The sequence below is a fragment of the Perca flavescens genome, chromosome 12, assembly GCF_004354835.1.
Source record: "Perca flavescens isolate YP-PL-M2 chromosome 12, PFLA_1.0, whole genome shotgun sequence".
Taxonomy (NCBI): domain Eukaryota; kingdom Metazoa; phylum Chordata; class Actinopteri; order Perciformes; family Percidae; genus Perca; species Perca flavescens.
In genome coordinates this window covers 12517441-12541370 of record NC_041342.1, presented here as the reverse complement: position 1 = coordinate 12541370, position 23930 = coordinate 12517441, and the positions used below count along the sequence as shown (strand labels likewise).

Below are 23930 nucleotides of genomic sequence, written 5' to 3'. Positions count from 1 at the left end.
TTATTGTAGGACCAGATTAATATGCAACTATATTTTATACAATATATGTAGTAGGGGATCCCTGATCAGTCTCTATTTCAGTTAAGGGGTCTTTGGCTTAAAAAACGTTGAAGACCCCTGTATAAAGTATTGTCGTTTTAATCACAGGTTTTATTGCACGAACACTTCACCACGGCCTCCCTGCTGTGTATGGGACACTGACATCGCCGTTCAGGTGGCAGCTGAGGTGCAGAGGAGCATTCCTAAAAACTTTTTTATTTAATATCAGTCGGTCATTAGTGCTGTTGCTGTTTTTAAACGCACACCTTGGTGCATACATTCATCTCTGTTATGGGGACACACAGCTAGCCTCGTGAGACCGTCCTGATCTCGCGAGCTCCAGTTTTCCAATGCAAAGCAATCCATCTGGCGGAGTCAGGTTAACACACAACGGCTCTGCTCTCTGCTATGTTCACATTTTAGAGTATGTCATTAATATTTTCCTCATTAATGATGTATTACTTTACCCATCTGCTATTTTGTGTGTGTGTGTGTGTGTGTGTGTGTAATTATGATTTTCTTTTAAACCGGCCTGTTATTTACGTGTGGTAGGCTTATTAGAGTTTGTAATATACACATTGATAAACATAGCCTTAAACGTATCACATCAAATAACATGTAGGGGTTCCTCGACAGTCATTCCATTATTTATATATATATATATATATATATATATATATATATATATATATATATATATATATATATATATATATATATATATATATATATATAAAAAAAAATAAAAGCAGTGAGATAAGAGCATGTGGAGTGGAGTTGTACACAAAAATACATGCTACCAGCTTACATTTGAAGAAGCCTATTTATTCTACGATGCCATCCATCGACGGTAGGGATGCAATGTGATTGGCAGCTGTAAGGGTTAAATGACTTTCCATGTCTGGCACAAGTACTAATACACAACAGTTCTGTTTGAAGGTATCCCTCCTGACCAGCAGTGTCTCATCTTTGCTGGAAAACAGCTCTGTCTCGCTGGTCTCTTTTCTTTCTCTCTCTCTGTGAAATGGAGCTGCCTTCAAGTGCGGTCGGAAACGTCGAGATCTATAAACGATCTGACGGAAAACAGTAACTGTGAAATCTTAAGTCTACTTGTGCTACATTGGAGGGGTTAAAGAACACAACAGGATGTCACACAAATTGGCCCGTGTCAGTGAAACTCCCCCCCCTCACCCCCCCCACTACCACCCTGCAGCAAATATACAGATTGCAGTTTCCTGGTTTGAATGCAACCTAAGGCCTACACTAAACCATTAAGGAGGAAAGGTGGAGATAGACTGACTGAACAAAGTGATTCGCTTTAGTTGTGTGTTTATAAAAGGGGGGGAGAGACGTAGATGTTGAAACGTTTGTTGGTGAGAGTGACAGGATGAGGATGACGGTTATTTTGATCTAACCGTTCAAAATAACGTTCCTGCGGGAAAAAAAAACTGTTAACACAAGAAAGAAGTACATTAAAATGACCAAGTGACGTCATTCTTTGTTTTTATTTCCAAACTGTCATGACAACAGCTCAAAATTTGAGACACAGCTGGCATAACTATCAACAATAAGGCTTGACAAAATAATGCAAACATACCATTATGGACTATGTCAAACAATACAGTCTGTGTGTGTGAAGTAGACATTGCTTTTAAATAAATTCACATTTCATACAGTACAGCTCCACTCTCAAGGCGTGTGCCATGTTGTCCACAGCTAAAGGTAACGTGCTGAAATATGACAGAAGGCAGAAAATGTCTTAAATTTCCTTGAATGCGTAGATACATTACTAAGTCAGTGGTTTGTAAAGAGATGATGCACAAGACGATTATTCAGACGGGACCAGTTAAACTTATCTGTAATAAGTGATTACTTATTTTACTTGTTTACCTCATAGCTGTAGCATTATTGATTTATATCAATGTGGAAAATACTTATTTACCTTAAATGTACTTACTTATTGTGTTATCTACTTACAAGTTACCGTCACATATCTTAGGTTTAAAGGTTTCTTACGAGCTTAAATGAAGACGTGGTAACGGCCACGTTGCTGAAAGACCTTATCGACGACTCTGCTCTTAACATTCGATCTGTGGTGTCAATATTCAGATCTAATGTTCAAGGGGAAGCTGTGTAATCATGCCTTGCTTAAATATAAAACACTTATTAGCGCACTTTTTTTTTTTACTGACCTTTAATCTGTTTCATTGCTTATTCCTATGGAAGAAAAGCACTATTTGGAACCACTCTGCTGCTTTATGCATGGGGAACTACGAGACCATACACACGTTTATCTCTCCACAAATGGAACTTTATCTGTTAATTCAGTAACAATTATATTGTATGCAGGCTGTTTAATAGGCAAATCCCTTAGAAGTCATTTTGTCTTGTGCTCTTTTTTATTTTTTATTTTTTTGCATTCACTTCATGGTCTCATTTCGTTGTAAAGATGTTTAAATATCAACCGGTCAGTTGAAAAGGAGAAAAACAAAGGCCTCTTATCACTCATATTGACACTGCATCACTATTTGGTGTACAAAAAGTCATACTTATGAAAAACTACAAGCACCAATTCTCAATATGAAATGTCTAGCAGTGTTAAATACTTACCTTAAAGTTGGTTTTTATTGCATTAAGTGTTACCCCTTGAAAGCAACATGAAGCATTACATTAGACTGGACAAGCATGTATGTGCTGTTGCTTTAGGCCAACACCTGCAGTGTGTTGCAGAGTACAGTACAGCCACTGCTGCAACACAGACATGGAGCACCCTCTCTGCAGCCGAGAAGATGCTTCTTGTGCTTGAAGAGGACCGGTCTAGCTCCATCTTCTTCCCCCCCACTCGCTGCACTGGCCACGACAAAGTCAACCCTGTCATCTGTTCCATCTCTCCTTCTCGGGTTGGACTATTTGTCGATGAGTTTAATCAGGCTCTGGCGAAGATCGTTAAGGTCAAAGATCTTGATGTCCAGAATTTCGATGGCCCTCTGGACTTCAGAGTCCATGCGATCCCGATCCTCCAGAGAGTTATTCAGGTTCTGCTCTGTGTTCTGGATGCGGCGCTCCAACTCTGCATTACGCATCTCTGTCTCCTACAGAAAAAGAGGAGGCTGCTGTCAATTCTACTACTGATTATTCCAATAGTGCTCAACAAATGGGTACACAATTTATGAAAGCAGACCACGTTGTGGTAATAATCTCACTCCTACCCGTAATCTGTGAATGGCCTCATCCCTGTCATGTTCCATCTCGTGGTACTCTACTTTCTTGCTTTGCAAAATGTGGATTTCCTGGAAAAGATTTAAAATGCACGCTTGATTTTGAGTAGCTGAATCTTTCATTAACTCCTGTGATGAACATTAACCCTGGGCTGCTGCAGTAAGGACTGAGCCTTTGTACATTAGGGGTGCAATCAGGAGAGCTACCAGGGCGCCCCAGAAATCAATAATTTGACTAAATATTGACCTAAAAATAAATGTTTTTATTTAAAAATGGTCCTCCAGAGTCTTTGATGAGAACATAGCAGCAGGCTGTTATTTAGAAATATCAGACCGTAGAATGCAGTAATTGACCAATCAGAATCAGGTATTCAACAACGGCGTTTAATAACGGAGCAATAACTCAGAATGGGCCTTTGGTTTGGGGGGACAGTAAGCATGATCGCTCTGCGTTCAGTAAAGGCACTTATTTGACAGAAATCTATATGCCTTGCCTCTTATTTCTGACAATTTGATATACAAAAATGTTGAATGTGCTTTAGTAAGTGAAACACCAATCAGCAAAACTGCTTCACTAATATAATATAAAAAATATTTAAATACCACGGTTAAAATCCCCCGGAGATCTCAACACAGCCAGAATCTGGACAGTAAAACTGAGATAAGTGCCATTATTCAAGTTTATGCTCTGCTTTTCGAAGGTTGTTTGGTAAATTGCTATTAAACACAGTCAGAGAGGATTTGAATTGCCATTTTTTCTCAATTATTTTCATTGTGGCACTGATTTTCCTTTGGTGCCGGATAAAAACATTGACATATATAAAATGGACCAACAGATCCCTGCGCTCTGGACGGAGACCAGTGAAGGATATTAGAAGCACTTTTCCGGTGACGGCTGAGCGTTACTGAGCAGCCTCCAACTGAGCTTTAAGACACACTGTAGATGTGACGTGAGCAACCTGTCTGAAAGTGTGAAGTCTTCTGGTAGCTGTGCCAAGAGAAATCTCAATCATTCCCAATCTTACAGCGACGGAGAGCGTAGGTATATGTAAGGAGATAACATGGGCACAGGCTAATTATTGCTAACTAAAATGCTAGTTAACATTAGTAATTAAACTTAAACTGCTAATGTAAGTCCAAACTGTCTGCGAGCTTCTCCTGTACTGTACGGTAATTTCTCTACGGTTGACACCAGACCCAGTCTCAGTTGTAACTGAGAGTGAGTGGGTCTGGGGAAGGTTCATTGACAGTTCATTTCCAAAAGGAGCATCACCAATGGACGCCGCTCAAATGCCATCCATCCATCTTCGTCCGCTTATCCGGTGTCGGGTCGCGGGGGGAGCAGCTCCAGCAGGGGACCCCAAACTTCCCTTTCCCGAGCAACATTAACCAGCTCCGACTGGGGGATCCCGAGGTGTTCCCAGGCCAGGTTGGAGATATAATCCCTCCACCTAGTCCCGGGTTTTCCCCGAGGCCTCCTCCCAGCTGGACGTGCCTGGAACACCTCCCTAGGGAGGTGCCCAGGGGGCATCCTTACCAGATGCCCGAACCACCTCAACATGCTCCTTCCGACGCCAAGGAGCAGCGGCTCTACTCCGAGCTCCTCACGGATGACTGAGCTTCTCACCCTATCTCTAAGGGAGACGCTCAAATGCCGCTGGGCACAATTGGACAGTCCAACCAATCAGACCAACGATCCAGGTGACGCTGCGCTTCCGTTGCTGTCATGTTGAATGTAAACACAAAGCTGCTCACCGTCACTGCGCTGTCGCCGTTGCGTAAAGCCTGCCTCAACAGATGTGATTGGTGTAAAGCCCACCTCAGCGGTTGTGATTGGTGCCTCGGTTTTGGTGACATTGGAAATGGGTTTGAATGGGCTCTTTGCCAGACTGACTTGCAGAGCAAATTTCAAATTTGCCAGAAGTTTGTCAGGGTTTACCCAGGCTACAATCGTTAGCCTATTTTTACAAAAATGTCTGCTATGGAGCCATAACGTGAGATACAAGGTAATGGAGCCTTTTATACATTGTCGTGTTTCTTTAGAAATAAACAATGGACAAATAGAGTCTTTAAATATTCGCTGTCAAAGTGGCGCCAAAATGAATGGCAGTCAATGGAATGCTAACAGGAGGTGATGGCTTGTTAGCATCAAAATGGCGCCATAGGAGGTACGCTTTGCGGAGGCTCGCTTACCCCCTTGGCTAAAACCTTTCGGGGACGCCAAAGATTTGCCTGGCTCCACCCTCCTATATACTTCCACTCAATTTTCATTTTCCTTCAGTACCTCGTCTGGGTTTGCGGTATGTGCTTAGGTTTTCTCCGGCCAAATATTTGGCGGTCCAATCAGCGAACAGAGGGAGTGGCTGAGAACGATGACGTTGAGATCGTGCACTAGTTTGAGTTGTAGTTCCGTAATGGTGGCGGAGAAAGATGCGAGCGAAGCCATTCAGTCCGTTGTGGCAATGCTGCCGAATATCCAGAATTTAAAGCCTGAGCAAGAACAATCTTTGCGGAGTTTTGTTGGTGGCCATGATGTTGTGGCCCTCCTCCCCACGGGGTTCGGGTAAAGTTTGATTTTCCAGCTCGCTCCATTAGCGGTGAAGGAGTAGGCTAAGGCGAACGCTAGCGATGCTAAGCCGACGTCACGACCAAACGTTAGCGATCCAGAGTGGCTCTGGGCAGATCCAATAGTTTTAAACTTCAACAGAGTACCCGCCTTCAAGTAAGTTAAGAGTGGCCAGACTCTCTGTACAAATGAAATGTACGAGAGTCTGGTAGGACCAGGCTAGCCAAAGATTCCTCTATGAAGGAAAAGCCCTGAATAAGCACCAACCTCATCTTTGGCCTTGAGCAGGGCCTCCAGCTCCTCCAGGGACTGGGTCAGCTCATCCTTGAGCCGCTCACTGGGGCCGTGGCCTCCGTGGGCTTCTAACTCAGCCACCTTACAACACACAACAAAATCATGGTAAGCATGTGGGACATGGCTTCAGTTTACATCTTACTATTAGCTCATCCAATCGGATTGAATTTTGAAAAAACCTTTTGATACTCACTTTTTCTTGCTTTTCTTAACTGATGTCTGAATTTGTTTGTCAATTGTGTCCAATTAATATTATTTCGTTGCTCTTGTGTCTGTTACCATCCTGCCTGTTGGATATTATGTACAAAATGTTTTTTTTTAAATTTGTTTTTTTTATTGTGAAGCATTTTTATTGTTTTTATTTATTTATTTTTGAGCAAACTATTAGGATCATTTAAAATGCTGCACTTCTGTTATTCTTTAAAGCTTCTGGAAGTAGAGGTGTTGAAATTAATCAAATAATCGATGCATCAAATCGTAGACATGGACGATGCGTTGATAATCGGCAGGCTCATAATCAATTATTTCTGTTTACAATTTAATGTAAGCCTAACTATATTTCTGTTTACATATTCTGTTATGTTTTGAACATTCAGGAAGTGCCATGTGCTCAGTGCTGTAGTTTTATGTATACAATTTATCTAGTATTAGAACACTGCAGAATGTTGTTTTTGAAGCTTGAAAAGCTATGAATTAAATATCCTACATGGCTTTAATAGAAAAATGTATTTGACACATCGTGATGCATCCTGATGCATCGAGATATCGAATCGAATTGCTGACATGATAATTGTAATCAAATCGGGAGATCAGTGAAGATTCACCCCTCTATCTGTAAGACAGTATCAGTGATCTCAGTGTACACATGAAACACGAAGACCATTGATCTACAGAGAGGACCACTCAGCACAGATTTATCACTTTAGACCAGGGGTCTTCAATGTGTTTATGCCAAGGACCCCTCAACTAAGAGAGAATCAGGGACCCTACATACATATATGTATAAAATTAAGTTGCATATTAAACTGGGCCTACAATAGTGGTGGGTGGCCTAAAGCCTCAATACATATATTTGAATGCATAGTAATGCAATACTAAGCTATTAAAATAAGCTAAGCTATATAAAACATTAAAACATGATTTTTATAAATCAACTTTGAGGACCCCCCCCCCCCAGGGGGTCCCGGACCCTGTTGAGGAGCTTTGCTTCAGAGGCTTCAGGTTATTGGTGAGAGTGCTCAGCCTCACATGCTTTCAGTTATTTTGAATAACTGTATCTACAAGTTTCTAACAACTAAGCTACAACTTTGTGACACCATTATCAGGTGAGCAGGAGTGAAATCCTCTCTGCTTTGTCATCTGGGCCGGGTGAATCCGATAAAAAAAAAAAAAAAAAACAGAAGGGCAATCTCTAAAATGTCCCCGCGTCTGACAGAGACAAACTGGATTATTATGGTTGAGACGAGGAGGAGCGATAGAAAGAAAAAAAGGAAAAAGAGAACCGAGTGGATGCCAGCTCCCTCTGGTGATTTTTCATTTTCGCCTAACTGGGGCATTGAAAGTAGGATATTGCTGTCCTACAAACCCCTCTCCCTCGCACACCACCCCGGAGACGTGAACCATTTTCAGCCACCTGGTCCCCCCTTCCTCAGATAGAGGGAACGAGCTCGGTCCAAAGGAGACCGACACAGACTTGTCTGAATTCATTTGATGACGTGGTGGACCGAAACGCCGTAAGCGGTTTCTTGTTGAAATACCAGACGAGTGGTGGAGAATTAAAGAGTAGCGATCGATGCTGTAAAGCTGAGCTAGAATGGAAAGGGATCAAGGTATTAACGCATTGAATCAGAAAGGGTTGCAATTGTCAGCCTGAGGCAAAGTCGCTCCCAGAGGATTCAGCTACCAGCAAATGTGAAAAGGCCTCCTGAGGCTCGGGGTATTTAGACCGAACTCCCTTGTTGTGAAAATGTGACAACTGCTGCGTGGATCAGTTCAACCGGCAGGGAAAAAGTTGATTAAAGCTTTGGAGGGGAAAACACCTGCAGCACAGGTCACGTCAAAGACGTGTTACCGGCCTGACTAACTTGTCCTTTTTTTTTCTCTGAACAAGTGCTTTCAAACTGAGGAAAGGAAGTGACAAGCCAATCTAAACCAGCATGAGCTCTCTCAGTAGAGAAAGACACGTGCCACTCGGCCATTACTGAAAGCAACAGAGTCCCGGCAGCTTCACCTTGCTCTTGTTTGAGCGAGGCTTTTTACTTCAGCAATAATCTGAGTGTCTGCTGCAGCATTGATAATTAGGTGTGACATGGCCATCAGCCTCTGGCCTGCAGGTTACTACAGAACGACTTGGCTGCACATGAAGCCACAAGAGAGAACGACTACTTTTCCGTGTATGACTCAATAATGCATGAAGGTTTTTTTTTTTTTTTTTTTTTTTTTGGGCCTGATTTAACTTTATCCAGTAGTGTTTTATCTTTAACCAGATCTGTTTCAACACTCAACCTCGGGCACCAGGAACACTGTAAAGAGGTCTCATGATAATTTACAATACATTAATATGGAGCTGTAGAGTTTGAGGTCAACTTTACCTTTTCATGTAACAGTTAATCCATCCATCCGTTAACCATCCATTCAGTCATATAAACCGCTTATCCTGGCCAGCATGCACCGGGTAGGAGGCAGGGTTTATTATTTATTGTTTGCAGTTTACATGAGCTGCATGTCTTTGGTATCTAGAAGTACTCGGAGGACCCGCGTCTTCTAATATATCACAGTATTACGTATTGAGGCACACATGTCAAACTCATGGCCCGTGGGCAAAATCCGGGCCCCTCGCAAATTTTGATCCGGCCCGCATATCAACGTGTTGTTCTGAGTAATTTCACGGCCATCATTTGCTAGATTTGCCATTTTGGAGATGGCTGACATGAAGCTACAGACACACAACTGGTGTGTGGGCTGATTGCTTTTGTTACTCTGTGTTTAAAAAGGTGCAGTAGGTAAAGCCTTACAAAACTAACTTTCTGTCATGTTTGCTGAAACTGACCCTATGTTCCAGTAGAACTACATGAAGCAGGTCATTTAAAAAAAAAAAAATCCGGCTCCTCTGGCACCAACTACAGCCTGTAGTGCGATTTGCAAAAATCCACAGCTCCCTGTTCAGACAGGAAAAGGGGGGAGGGACTGAGAAGTTGTCAGTGTTCAAATTCTTTGTCTAAGTCCTGGATCTTCACAATCTACTACCTACAGCACCTTTAAGGTAAGCACACTTAAGCTGCTTACACATATAGCCGACCACTGACCGAAAAGCCAGTCGAAATGATCAGTCTCCCCGTGTTGGTCCAAAAAGTGCCGCAGAACACACCAAAAAGACGAGACGAGACGTAATGCATCTCTATAACAGGAGGCGGCGCTACTCTGTATTGTTGCCGAAGAAATGAAAACCGGCAGCTGATTGGACGAACGCGTCACATGGGTTTGTTTTCTCCGGAAATTCAAAGCCAGACTGTCATGGCGGCTCGTTCAGAATACAATCTCATATTGTACTAAAATAGTTCACTGAAACATGTTTCTGAAAACATTTTAAGCGAGAAATAGGCCGTGCATTTGCTGAATCTGTCTTCATTTCAGCTCAACAAAGGTCAGTTTAAAAGATTTTCGTCAGATTTTGAGAGACTCTAGTCATCTCATTCCGCTCGTCATTTCCGGGTGAGTCCCAACTGCCCTGCTGGCAACTGAACATGTCAGGTCGGCCAAAATGAATGCCGACAGCCCCCCAGACTGACAACGGCACGGGAAACACCGAACAGATTCGAGTCACTGACCTCGCCAGACTGTCCCACGGCCGATAATCTCCTTGGTGTGTCAGCACCTTTAAACAGAGCGTCTTCAGAGTGCCCTCTGTACCTGAGTGTCAGACTGAATGCAGTAGAGGCTCACCTGCTCTCTGAGTCGGTCCGTCTCCTCCTGATATGCTGTCAGCTGTTTCTTCCACTGCTCCACATTAGCATTAGCCTCATGCAAAGCCGCCACCAGTTTGGTGTTGCTGTCCTGCAGAGAGAAGAACTCGGCTTCCAGGTTCATCTCACAGATAGACCTGAAAAACACAAACCAAAAACTGTAAAACATATTACGGGATACATTTAATACTGTATGTATAAACCTTATGAAAATATGGCTTATATGGCACATCATTATTATACATATTATAAGCCAACCGCTGAAAACAGAGTCCTGTGTAAAACACTGCAATACTGAGACAAATGTTTACTAAATACTACAGCTGGCTGTGTAGTAACAACATTTTGTACTGCTGCCAGGAGTTTGGAACATGATGAAAAACTGTTGGCCTGGTTAACACAAGCAGCAAGCCACTATAACGGCATATAAAAGGCTATACCAAGGACTGCAGCCTGCAGCAGCACACCTACTGGCCAGACTGAAGGTCATTTCACAGGTCTTATAACAAAGCAAAGATTCACTCATTGAAATGCCCAGAGTGCACAGAACAAGACCAAACTGTTCCCATAGTAATCCTCTCATCCTGGAGGGCTGACTATCTAAAAGTCGTCTTCATCTAAAGGCTGAATGAGACACTGGAAAAGACTGGTTGCCAAGTAAATCTGGCAACATGGAGTCTTCTTTTGTGTAGATTTTTTGACATTTATTTTCATTGCATTGATCGTGCTGACCTTAACCTGATAAAAGTGTTGTGAGCACAAAGCGTCATCATCTGTGTAGCTTAAAGCTGAATCCGTTTTGGGACTGCATTTACAATGTATTTAGTCTCAGTATAGGATACGTTCATTGTATACACTCACAAATTAGCGATTTGATTGTTCAGTTTACATAAGAGACATTTGAAATGATTGAATGCTATTGTTGTTGAGGTCAGTCAGATTCTCTCCTCATCCTCGATCCTTCGCCTTTGTTCCGTCCCTCTACATCCAGAAAAGCTTGAGGCTGCCCCATGGCAACAGTTTCCCATGGTAACCATTAAGGAGCAGTTTCCTGTCCTAATAATTGGACTGTAGGACATAAAAGCATTGTGGGTGGCTCAAACCGACTAAATGAAGAGATGTTTACAAGCTTGGTTTGATGTATGCATGTATGAGTCAATACCTAAAGAATGGCCTTTTCACTTCCGAGAAAGCTTAACAAAGTGAATGACGTCAAACTGTAATTAACCCTCGAAACTGAAAACCATGTTAATACTCCGTGAACCCTGATGGTAAAGTGGATGTTAAATGTAATCGATTCCCTGCTCAAGCACGATCAACAGCATCGATCAAATGAAATCTGTAGCAACCTCATGTCATTTAGCTCCGAACTAAATGCCAGCACCATCACAAGGATGATTAATCCGTTATGACTGTAAAAAATGCCGAAAATGTCTCACGAAGTCCTCATTATTCTGACTAACTTGATAAGAAATCACATTCTGTCTCAACATTATGATTTACAGTTTTCTAAATAACTGGAATAAAATACTTTATTTTTATTATATATTATAGTGGAGATGTGGCAGTATGACCTCTAATGTGACTGTATTGCCTGTCTTTAAAAGACACTGGTTGACGTTTTGGGAAATAGACTTATTTTCTTTTATGCCAAGAACTAAATTTGATGAGAAAATCAATACCACTCTTGTGTTCTTCCTTTTAAAAGGCAGGACTGGTAATGTTAAAAAGCTTTATCAAAAGTGGCCAGTTTAACCCCCCCAATAATGTTATAATGATGAATGTAAAATATTAACTGTTATAAAAAATGATAAGTGGTTGGCTTTCTTGATTCAAATGTAATTGGCAAGCAAATTAAAACATTTTTCACTTTGAGGTATAGTGCCCAGGGGCACCACATTGTCTTAATACGGGCCTGGCTGGTAGGCAGTTTTTGTTACCATTGAACAAAGCTAGGCTAACAGTTAGCTGCCCCCCTGTTTTCAGTCTTTATGCTAACCTTTATTTGAGTGTAGCTTCATATTTACCGTCAATACATGAGAGGGATATCGTTATTGTATCGTCAGCAAGGAAGGGAATAAGCGCATTTCCCCAAAATGTCTAACTATAATGATTGATTGATTTGAATTGCGTAGATATGTGAAAGCAGCACACTTGTTTATTTCTGTTGTCATTTCTTTTAGCCACAACTGTAACATTTAAAGTGATATAGTTAGACACATAGTGGTCTGACCTATCTGATGTTTCTGCTGTGCTTATTTTCTGTCCTGTGTTGCTTCGCTAGCGTCTTTGATAAACTACATCTAATGTTAGGAACGGCAACATGTCACCACCGGTATGACATTATCTTTAGTCTGTGGCCCGACAGATGAATTAGGTCTCCAAATTAATGTTAGTAAGAGTGTTGACATATGAAAGCATCACACATGCATTTGAGATTAATGAGATGAGAGTATTTCACGTTGTTCCTTGTCCCCGTTTGCTCAGCGACGTTAGATTGCACGTACGGGACGCAGGAGTTTTGTACCCTAGGTCTAGGCCACGTTGTAACTGAACCATCCCCATGACAACTCCATCCACTGATGAAGGCCATAAGATGTGGCTGAAGGCTCTGGAAACATTTTAGTGAGTGGTTTTAGTGAGCCTTGTGCTAAGATTTTTCCTTTTGTTTGCCAAAATATGTCTCCATGGCCACAAAAATCTAAACACAAGCTTAGTTCCATACACGTTTGTGAGCACTGGATAAAGTGAGAGATAACCTTGGAGTTTTCTTTTCATTTTCTTTCAAATCACAGATTCTCAACACCTACACAAAACATTAGCATGACACAAAGGGTTTCTTATCGCAGTACTTGGGTGTTTGAACGGATCGGACTCAGAAAAAGGAGAAGGGAGTGTTTTTGGTCTGGTGTGATGTGCGCGCACATAACTCAATTACCCTTCAGAGAGCATCTTTTTAATGCGCTCCTTTTCAGAAGACAGCGTGATGTCCGCGCTCTGGCTGCGGAACAGCTTGTCCTCGGGTCCGTTCACACACATCACCGGCGGAGACTGGAGTTCGTCCGAGAGGTCCTGAGAAACACATCAGTAAATGGATTCTACTGATGATAACACACGCAGCATTACAACACCCTGATGGATTATACAGAGAGGAGAGGGGTGGCTTCTTTCACCAATACTGCGTTCGCAGCTTAAAAATTTCATTCACATCAAAGTCCAATAAAGATTGCTCAATGTTTAAATTAAAAACACACACACAAATAAAGTAAAGCTATACGGCAGAACTACTTTTTTATCTCCTGATGGACTTATGGTAACGTGAGCTGTATTATTGAGATGGTTACGGTGTCTGATAAAATAAGAGCTATCCGCCCATCACAGCAGGTATGAATTCATTTCAAAACTCAGGGACAGACAGAAAGGAAAAGAAAGATTTTCAAAGCGTATTGGCACACATATTTAAAAATTTTTTGTCAGTTTCTGCTTTGTGTGGTGTAGGAAGATTAAACAGCGACAGACTCACCTGCGAGAACTACAGAGGAAAATCCATCAGGTGTAGAAGAAACAGAAACAGACAAAGAAACCTGTCATCACAATACGCACCGTACATTATGTTTCCAAAAATGTATCACAACCACAAGCAGTTAAGAAGCTCAGCGCTACTTAGCAAAAATCAAGCACAATTAATTGACGCAGTTGGCATTTGTCTGGAACTTCTCCAATGTGTTCCTCAAATCGATGAAGACGTGGAGCGAGAGACATCACTTGGAATCGGTTCAACCGTAGAATTATAAAGGAAATGGGCATGTGCCTCATGACCAAGCAGATGTTACTGATGGGCAATTATTCTCTATTGATCAAAAAAGCCCTGAGCCGACTACATTTTCATCATTATGGTGTTTGAGTCAGAGGCTTCTCAGTAGCAGTGGATGTGTTCAGGGGCGTCGGACTGGGGGGGAGGACTGAGTAACCAGGGCCCTCATGTGAGGAGGGTCCAAAAAGATGCTAGAATTAATAGCTGTGGATACAGGGAGGGGCCCATAGGAAATGCCTTTCTACAGGGCCCAGAATTTTGTGCTACGCCCCTGGATGTGTTGCACCGCTGAGAGCCACGGGATCATTTTACCATTGTCCTAGTTTTCCTCACTTTCTCCTCCCTCCGAGACAAGTGACCCAGCTCATCTTTCTTCTACCTTTCTTTTCTCACTCCCTCCATCCCGCCTTTGAATTAGCAACAGTGGCCCTGTCTAATAGCTGAACTGCTGCAAAGCAACAGAGGTGCATTCATCTAACGTTGACCAATGCTCACGGTGTCTCTCCTCAATCCTAAAAAGGACAAATAAAAATGCATCGCTGAGGGTGGATCATGACAACGTTCTCACGTCTACACTTTCTGCCTGATCTACCTGTAGAGGCTTGCTCTACTTTCATGTTCATGTTGATTTTCCTCACCTGAGGAGCAGCGATGCTAAGTGCCGTGTTGGCCAGTTCTTTGTCCTGCGACTTTTCTCGTGCCAGACGAGCTGCATCTTTCACCTCCTTAAACTTCTCGGAGAACTTTTCAAAAGGGGGACAAGCAGACATAGACATAGACCGTAAGCATTTTATTACATTACATGTCATTTAGCTGACACTTTTATCCAAAGCGACTTACAATTGCTATGTGTACACACATCAGAGGTTGCATGCCTCATGAGCAACTAGGGGCTAAGTGTCTTGCTCAGGGACACATTGTGTATCGCAGTGGGATTCAAACCCGGGTCTCCTGCACCAAAGGCATATGTCATATCCGCTGCGCCATCACCTCCCATTTTGACTTAATTTTGGCACAAATGGAACCCCATACTAAAACGGGTTCAGGTAATGAAACATTCATAATGCAGCAGTCGTTAGCCTCCGCAAATGTGCAATGATTGAGAAGTTTTGAGAAACAAAGAAGATTGCCTTAAGTATTTATCAGTGCTTTGAGCTCCGTAGGCTCTGGGTTAGTTTACCTGGTGCAGCTGTTGCTCAGTAGCAAAACCAAGCCCGTACACAGTGTTGGCCCTGCTGTCCGCCCACTGACCGAACTTCTGGGACGTCTTGGTGAACGTCATGCTGGGTGTTACGGTGCAGTTGATGATTGCCTGCAGATGCAGAGACAACAAAGATGATGTCCATTCAGGTGGGTCTACAGCAGTGAATGACACAGAAGGTTCAGGGAGATGTAGTCCAGCAGCAGATCTCAGAATCCAGACAAAACAAAGCACTTGAAATGACGTTTAAATAACGTTCCATAACTCTAGGCCTTGTCTATACTTTGCTTTTGGTCATTCCAGACCCTATAGCACCGTATAGCACTTCTGTACAAACGGTCCATTTTTTTTATGATATTTTCCTATTCTTGTGCTGAAGAACAATAAAGGTGCAAAAGAAAATATAGATTCAAGGGGTACTCTAGCGGTTTAGTATTGAAATTGATTAACCCCTAGCCCAAAAATGTGGGGAAATCACAAGAGAGAGATTTGGAAAAAGAAAAACTCAATGTTGAAGCCACAGAGGCATCAGACAAATGATTCATTGATGGAATTGGCTTAAATGTTGCTTTATTGTAAATACAGCAACATTTAAACATTGCTTTCAAACAAATTATTTGTAACTCTCACATGGTGGATTTAGGTTTAATTGTTCATTTTTCTACTATAATTTTGTCATTATATTTGAACACATAAACCTTGCCAAAAAGTGAAAAACACAGGGAAACATCTGTGCTTATTGTTAACATTTTTGAAGCATTGACCTTCCTCTGGGATTCCTGTCAATTAGCTATTTTCAAGTGCTTTCTCCCTCGAGACATGTTTGTTCTTCTGAACATGATCAAAGACTGATGCCATGTCACTCCGCCACGTCACAAGCTCTTATTGTTCACGAAGTAAATTCTGTGCGGAGGCCAATTTAACACATTCACATCCCTGACAAAGAGAAGAACGGCAGCAAAGATACACAAGCGCAGCATATCCACCAGGTTCATCACCTCAGTCTCGAAGCCACCTCTCTCCCCCTGAGCACATGAGAAAAAATTATTAGAGCGGACCTATTTATAATCCCTTTTACGTCATCTCCAGCCGTACAATACAGGACCTGATTTAAAATCCCAGAGTTGCAGGGCAGTGGCAGCTTAGGACGACACTTTTCTGTCTTTCTCTCTCTCCAACAAATGATTACATGAACTCTACAGTCTCCATTTTTTGCGCTGACATGTTTGACATAACATGTTGGAAGGTGGCGACAGCAGTGAAGATTACTGTGGAGCCAGACACCAGTCCTGGCAGGATTGGGCTGCTGACCGACCAACTGCCACCCCGCACAGCATTCTGGGAGGCAGTAATGTGGGTCAGACCAGAGGTGATAAGAAGAGATCAGACAGACCCTCCCCCACCCCCACCCCTTTCCTCCCAGTGACTGATGTGGACTCTTCCTCATAATCTAAATCCACAGGATGCGAGAAAGACACTCTGGCTGCTGATTTGACACCCACTGTGTTTTTTATTCACTATATATTTTTTTTTTGACCTCACTGATCTTCTGGTAGGACGATGGCGGGTGAAAAGGAAAAATTACTGTGAGGGTGTTTTGTTTGGCCCGCGGTCTTTGTTACTAAGTTACTGAATAGCCTGTTTTGTTGCCAAGGCCATAATCTTCACTGCAATCAAACAGAATAACACTACTTTGAGTATATCCCTCAGAAATTGGGTGTTTGAATCATAAATTATACACGGTTCACATTATAGAGATCTAGTTATCAAATCTCCTGGATTTATATGTTGTGTTTTTTTTATACATCTTTTTTCTATGTTTCTAGGTTTCTATGATTGAATTTGCAAGTCTCTCTACCGTCCACATTATCCCCATTATAACCATTTTTCTCCCTCATACCTTGGTCCCACCCACGCTGATGATGCGGTAGACGTTACGGTTGGCATCATAGAAGAAGGAGACGGTGACGGCATGTTTGCTGGCGGGGATCCAGTTCCTCTTGGTGGTGGGGTCGATCTGGAAAACATGGGCCCGGGAGCAGAAGATCGGCTGCTCCCTGGAGGAAGAAGCAGAGGGGATGGTGAGAAAATGGTTTCTGTCTAAGGAAATGTCAAAAAGCAAACCCTTTCACACACTTCAGGTTCATTAACAACGGTTTAGAAACAACTGAATATAATGTAGTTAACTTTGAGTGAAGAGCAGGGAGTTCTGGACATTCTAAAATCCTAAAGACAAGACAAAAAAACTCTTTGCATGGACTACAATGTGTTTGCTCGTGATTTGGGCATCAAAACATTTAAATCGTCCTTGTTTAAAACTCATTATATATATATATATATATATATATATATATATATATATATATATATATATATATATATATATATATATATATATATATCAAATGGTGTCTTTTTTTTATAAAAAGAGAAGCTTTATTATTTTAAAAATGGTATGTTTCCATCTCTCTCTTTGCCATCCAGGGACAGATGCCAGAAACCATCCTTTGGCTTTCTCCCACACTTTTCCCTGCGTCATTCACCATACAGGGCTGTCACTTAGCTGGCAAATGATGTTGACTAAAACGCCATGAACCCTCTCCCGAGTCGTTCACCCTCCACCCTCTGCTCTGCTCCTGCCAGTATTTGCAGAGATGTATCCTGGATACGAGGTAAATATACCAAAGCAACAAAGTCCCTAGTGTTGGGAGGAAGTCTAGCCACAGTCATGTGGTATGAATAAGCAAGACTGCTAAAAGGTCTTTCTCTCTTTTTAACTCCCTTGTTCCTCTTCAGCTTCAGCCTCCAGCAGCAAAAAAACACTGCTGGCTAAACTATTTAAAAATGCTGTCTGTCGCTAGCAATGCAGTGATCAGTGACGATTCTTTCCGACCAATCAGCAGCCTGCAGGGTTTCACGTCACCTTCTCGGCTCGCCTCGGCTCGCTTGAAACCTCGACTGAGGAGGTACTAAAAATAGTACCTGTCCGCAGGTACCAGGTACTTTTTTTTCGTAATGGAAAACCAAAAAAGGCGAGTAGACTCGAGGCGAGGCGAGTAGGTACCATGTAATGGAAAAGCGCCATTAGTCAGTTGGTCATGACGGTTACGGAAACATGGGAGAGGGGCGAGCTTGCTCCGTTTTGTTTGGAATTTACTTGGGACGTCAACAGAAGTGACGTCATGCAGGATCATAGTGCACCTTTAAGTCTCCTTTCATCAAAGAGCCTTTCCTGATTTTATTTGAGCTTAAACCTCCGTTGAACGGGCTTTTATTTCTTTAAACAAAATGTTTTTCCTATTCTTACCTATATTGTACAGGTTTTTAATACACCAAATCTCTTTTGTTTAAAAAGCCTGATGTTTTAATGGCTGGTCTGTTTAATTTTTGCTGTTTTTTGAAGCACTTAAAAAGTGCTCTATGAATAAAGATTATTATTATTTATTATAAACCAAAGTATTCAACACATTTTGACCTGCTGGTGGCATTGGAGGCAAAGTCAGGGGATCACGAAAGTCAGTAGGACACACCTATGAGGACCATGAATGCCCATGCCAAATTTCTTGGCACGACACCTGACAGTTGTTGAGATATTTCAGTACTGGGGTGTTCACTCTCTTCTCTCCGAAATGTAATTAAACTACGGGAGACAGATTATAAACCCATTGCTGATGTGTTTTTGGTACAGACAATCGTACTGAATAAAAGTAACGTGTCAAGACGGTGCTGTTCCTCACTCATTCATTTTTGCATCTCAAACCGTTTCCTAAAAAGGCTGCCAAGTTCAAATAGGAAATGGTAAAAACCAGGACACCTTTTCTTCAATGCAGTGTTGTAAGTTGCAGCGGCTGTTCCCAATAGAACTGTATTATTTTGGCCAGTCATTGTACATTTTTATCTGACCCCATTAGTGACACACAAATCCATTAATGGTCTTTGTGTGTTTCTCAGCGTAGTAGCAGACCACGATAAAAAGAAACAGAATATGGACTTGTACATACACTGCGTTTCAAGGACACACTGAAAAGGTGTTGATATGAACGGGGGCATTTCGACGGCTGACCTACGTCAGACTGATATTAACCCGCGCTATAATTCTCCTTCTCATCTCACAGTAATCCTCCATGTTGTCAGAGGATCTCCTGCTGCAACCACTGATACACTGATCCGAGGTCTGACTGGGACAGGACACTGGGCCGAGTACTGTTTGAAGCTGGGATTGAGATTATTTGTGCCCTGGCTTTCTACTGATACACTAAATTAAACTGTCAGATTTGAACAAAAACAAGGAAGCAGTAAAGCCACCTAAACTATTTTAAAGGAGCGCTCCTTTGCAGTCACCTAAAGTTGAGGGTCAGTTTAAAACAAGAATGATCAGATTTGAAGCAACATAGGTCGAGATACCTTGACGTTTACTCCCTAGTATGACTAAAGCTTCAAATATACAGGATCCTGCAATTCCCATAATGCAATTCAACAGCATAATTCATTTGACCAAGCCTTCTTGTTAAATACCCTCATCTTTTAAACTCCATGACCCCAGTTTATAAAGTAGGTTTTCTGTCAAATATTTGAAGCCCAACTCAAAATAACCCGATGACATCATCAGGGGTTATTTTTTTCTCCTGGGACATTATATGTAAGTTGTTGTATTATAATAATTTTATAAATAATATGATATATTTAGGGCTAAAACTAACACTTAAGTTTCATTATCAATTATTCTGCTGACTACTTCCTCCATTTATTGGTTGGTCCATAAAATGTCAGAAGATAGTCAGAAATGCTGATCAAAGTTTCCTAAAACAGGAAAGGTGACGTCTGCAAATTGCTTCTTATCCGAGCAACCATCCAAACCCTAAAAGATAGTTTATTATCATACCAAGACCAAGAAAAACAGAAAATCTTCACAGTCATAGTCGACTCATAGCACAGCATCCATAGCTATATTTATCACTACATGGCTGGACTTTGCACTGAACCATCCCTCACATGTTTATGGAAGCCCATATTACTTCCAATGAGACAACACTTGACATGGAACAACAAATAAGATGCACAATAAGACGTCACCGACTACCTCCAGTGGTCCCAGAGAGCAGTGGAAAAAGGCTCCATGCTCCACAGCAAAGTTATGGCAGTAGCTCAGTCCATAGGGACTTGGCTTGGGAACCAGAGCGTCGCCGGTTCAAGTCCTGCTAAGTACCAAGTAGGGGGTTTGGACTAACTGCTGGAGAGGTGCCAGTTCACCTCCTGGCAGTACCCATGGACAGCCCCCCTCACTCTGACATCTCTCCATTAGTGCACATGTATATTATGTATATATCCTGGGCCTGTGTGTGTATTTCAGGCCTGTGTGTAACGACACAGTGTAAAATGTATTTTTCCCTTGGGGGGGGATTAATAAAGTATTACCCTATGTATCCTATTACTGCCAAGGTTTGGTGTCCGTGCTCTGCTGGCATCTGATGGGATGCACCAGAGCTCCATGTTGAGCTTCATTGCTAATCCTAACCGACCAGAAATCAAACCTGCAACCTCCCATGGTGGAGTTAACCATTTTATAACGTTCAGCTGCAAGTGTGTGTATGTGTCTCTCAACACTTGCTCCTTCCTGTGTGTGAAAACCGTTGTTGCAACACTCTGGGGGTGTTAAAAAAAGAAAAGAAAAAAAAACAGTGTCTGAGTGTGTTCTGTTGACTGGTCGGCCCTCGCACTTCTCAAGGATGTTCAGTCACTCGACCTTCATCCTGGACAGATGGATGTGGCCTTCAGGGATTTATGGGGGTCTCTAAAGCACAGCAAAGCCTGATAGTGATTGGATGGGGGTCGGGCCTGCACCTCATGATAAATAACCCCACTAATTCCAACCACAATCCACAGTATCCACAATCTGCTTTACTGGGTTTCTCTCATCTGATCTAAATCTTTTATACACAGATGTTAAACATTAGGAAGACAGATTTCTAAATAAATGCAAGGCTGCTACTTAACTTTAGCACTAATCCTCCGGGAATGAAGGAATGAAGGGCACCTATATGTTCTGTGAATAACCCATCTAAAAGACAGCAGTGCAAAAAAAAACTGATAACACAACCGTCTGTTGCAGTTCACAGCTGTCCTAGAGCAGATTACTACAGATAACTCACATCAGACAGAAGTTTTGAAATCAACTGTAACGAAATAAGCACTTTCATACACTAATGCCCGCTATGTCTGTGCGATCGCTCCTTGGTCCTTTCTTAGTTGCAATAAAAGCATCCTAAATAGAGTCATTACTAAGAATTATAGATCATAATTATAGGTGGGGGGGGGGGACTACAACATTGTTCCACACACTGCACAGAAACATCCTTTTCCTTTGATGCAAGTTTCTTAAAACAGTGTTTCAGTGGTACAATCATTTTAAATTATTACTATTTAACTGTCTTCAAGTTAAGGTGCTTTCCCCCCTTGCTCTTAAATCAAGAACACCTTTTTTAAGGGTTATGTGGAGTGGTTGGCAAGTACAAGAAATCAAAGGTCATATTACAAGTTGGTAAATCTTCACACACTCAGGCTCAGAAATGTTCTTACCTTTCTCTGTGGTGAGGAAACATCTTACAAGGTGACGGACACTTCTTTTCTACAAAAAAAAAAAAAAAAAAAAAAAAAAAAGAGAGTTGAAGCAGTGCATCCATTAACCCAACAACAGAAGAAGAAAAAAAAATTAAAAACGGAGATGGTTCCGCAGACTCAAAAACAAACTCTTCACTCGCAATTTTCATTTGGAGCCTAATTAAAGCTCGGCAACCCAGCCGCACTTACCCCATTTTGGTGTACAGTAAAGCCTTGGTGAGCTTGTATTGTAGCCTATCAACAATTCCTCGCTACTGTCGCTGTACCAGTCTGCTCTTTCTTTCAGTCTGAGCTACCAGATGCTTTATTCTCCGGGGGGGGGGGGGATGTTTCACTGCAAGGTGGTGCACACAGTTTGCTGCAGCCCGCTAAGTGTCCGTACCGTCCTGTGCTGTCCTGACCAGCGGCGTCCACCGAACACCTCCGCGGAGCCCGGAGAGTCACAAGCCGGCGGAGGCAGAGCTGCTGACCTCGGTGACTGAAGTGACCGCGGTCCGGCGTGTGTCCATCCTCCACCAGAAAAGATGAAGCAGCTTTCCCGTTCTCTTTCTCACCTCGTACCGGTGGTCCGATTTCTCCGCTCTCCTGTCTAGTTTCCAGGTCTTCGGTTCAGCCGGCTGCACGCATTCAACAGTCGGACAGTTCCGGCTCTACATGCTCCAAGCCCCCGCTAGAGCTGCATGAGGCAGCGAACTGTGTCAACCCGCCTGCAGCCAATGAGCCTGCATCTGTGCATACTGCAAACTGGGTCTTATAGGTCTGCTTGCCGCAGTTTTAAGGCGTCCCGAAGGAAAAGTCTTGACCTAAAAAGACTTCTTAAGAATCATACTATAGCCCATACATGACTACAGCTGTAACAAAATTGGTTTTTATTTATAACTGCAAGTAGTTCTGATCTAAGAGAGCTTTAGCCTACATGCTTACAAATGTGGCAGTCTGCCAATCCATCTGCAACACAAGTGGGAAAAACAGAAATGCAACTGTGAAGTCAAGGTGAAATAGCAAAAAAGAAAACTTTAATTTTCCAAGATCATTAACAGGAGAATCTTTGTGAGCATAATTTTAATCACCACTAACATCAATTATTTCTAAACAGCAATAAGCCAAACAAATATTATCATAGCAAAAATATAGAAGAGGAAAACATCCAACTCAATAGTTACCCTCTAGTCATGGGACATGCACAGACTACTATAGGGGATGGGGTGGTCATTTGGTATAATTAAAAGTTTTTTTTTTTTTAAAAGAATGGGATAAGAATTTATATACTTTAACTTAAAATATGTCAACGAACAGGTGCATCTAGTTAGTAATGGTGATCTTATCCTGAAAAATTGGCTTGAAGGGTGAGCGGTGGCACCATACCCAGTTCTTATTATACATCCTGCCAGGCAAAGCCCCTCCACTTCCGGTGGACCACCATGGACCTTATTTTAGTAAAGTTTGTATGTGTTGGAAAGCTGAAGTAGAAGACTCACTCCAAAGTTGTGATGTCTCGTTGAAGCTATGATGCCAGTGTGTTTCGTACGTAATGTTACTCACACAAGCAACAGATCTTGCTTGTTCTTTTGCTTCCCGACAGATAAAAAGACACTGGATAAATCACATTAGGTTAAGATAACATTTCATGTGTTGTGGAACATAGCTAAGTTAGATAGCTAGCAAGCAAAGCAGCAAGCAAGGCGACGTATATTTCGAGAGACCGCTATGGGACTTTCTAGATTCACAAAATTATCTTTTAAATTGACAAACTTGTGAAAAAGAAGAAAAAAAAAAAAATAGATTTGTCTTTACCTGTTCACTACCGTACATATTTTTTAACGAAATAAGTTCCCATGAGGTCCACTGGAAGGGGAGGGACTTTGCCTCTCTATGCTCGCCCTCCTGTGACGGGGGGCACTTGTTACTCAAAGTGGAACTCCCTTAATTATGCAGAACTTAATGTACAGGGGTGAGATATATATATATATATTTTTAAATCACCCCAGCCCCCACAGTTATCCCCAACGGGGAACTTAGATATAGAGACCAAAACCGTTTTTTGTGCCCTTCATAAACATGTTTATTTCTGCTGTAAAGTTGGGCATTTTAACATGGGGGTCTATGGGGATGGTCTCCCTTTTGGAGCAAGCCTCAAGGGACTTTTTTCACAGCAGACATTTTGACTTGTCATAGTAGGAAAAGCACAGCTGAAAATGATAACCTTAACAATGGCTCA

The 23930-nt window shown here is 42.0% G+C and overlaps 1 protein-coding gene across 6 annotated transcripts; it reads right to left on the bottom strand.

The window, feature by feature from the left end:
• Nucleotides 1-1525: 1525 nt before the first annotated feature.
• On the bottom strand, nucleotides 1526-23923 carry LOC114565738 (homer protein homolog 3). 6 transcript variants are annotated; one of them, XR_003693968.1, is made up of 12 exons: nucleotides 21902-22039; nucleotides 21671-21719; nucleotides 16995-17151; nucleotides 15074-15205; nucleotides 14532-14636; nucleotides 13603-13611; nucleotides 13018-13151; nucleotides 10060-10216; nucleotides 6091-6198; nucleotides 3249-3329; nucleotides 2650-3131; nucleotides 1526-1769 (listed from the first exon to the last, which is right to left on the bottom strand). XR_003693968.1 is itself a non-coding variant. In XM_028593953.1 (12 exons), exons 3-12 carry the CDS (start codon nucleotides 21691-21693, stop codon nucleotides 2946-2948), a joined length of 1092 nt encoding a protein of 363 aa, XP_028449754.1. In that variant the 5' UTR covers nucleotides 21694-21719; nucleotides 22095-22660; nucleotides 22876-23923; the 3' UTR covers nucleotides 1526-2945. The 6 variants fall into 6 exon arrangements, 5 of the variants coding, with proteins under 5 accessions (XP_028449754.1, XP_028449753.1, XP_028449755.1 ...); XM_028593953.1 differs by lacking the exon at nucleotides 21902-22039 and adding exons at nucleotides 22095-22660; nucleotides 22876-23923 and having other exon boundaries at nucleotides 1526-3131; XM_028593952.1 differs by having other exon boundaries at nucleotides 1526-3131.
• Nucleotides 23924-23930: the final 7 nt, after the last annotated feature.

Excerpts from the sequence above, each read along its gene's own strand:
- LOC114565738 (XM_028593953.1), bottom strand. The coding sequence starts at position 21,693 with ATGTTTCCTCACCACAGAGAAAG. Across the intron at positions 15,206-16,994 it reads TCAGCGTGGGTGGGACCAAG|GCAATCATCAACTGCACCGT; the intron begins GTATGAGGGAGA and ends CTGCATCTGCAG. Across the intron at positions 14,637-15,073 it reads CTGAGCAACAGCTGCACCAG|TTCTCCGAGAAGTTTAAGGA; the intron begins GTAAACTAACCC and ends CCTTTTGAAAAG.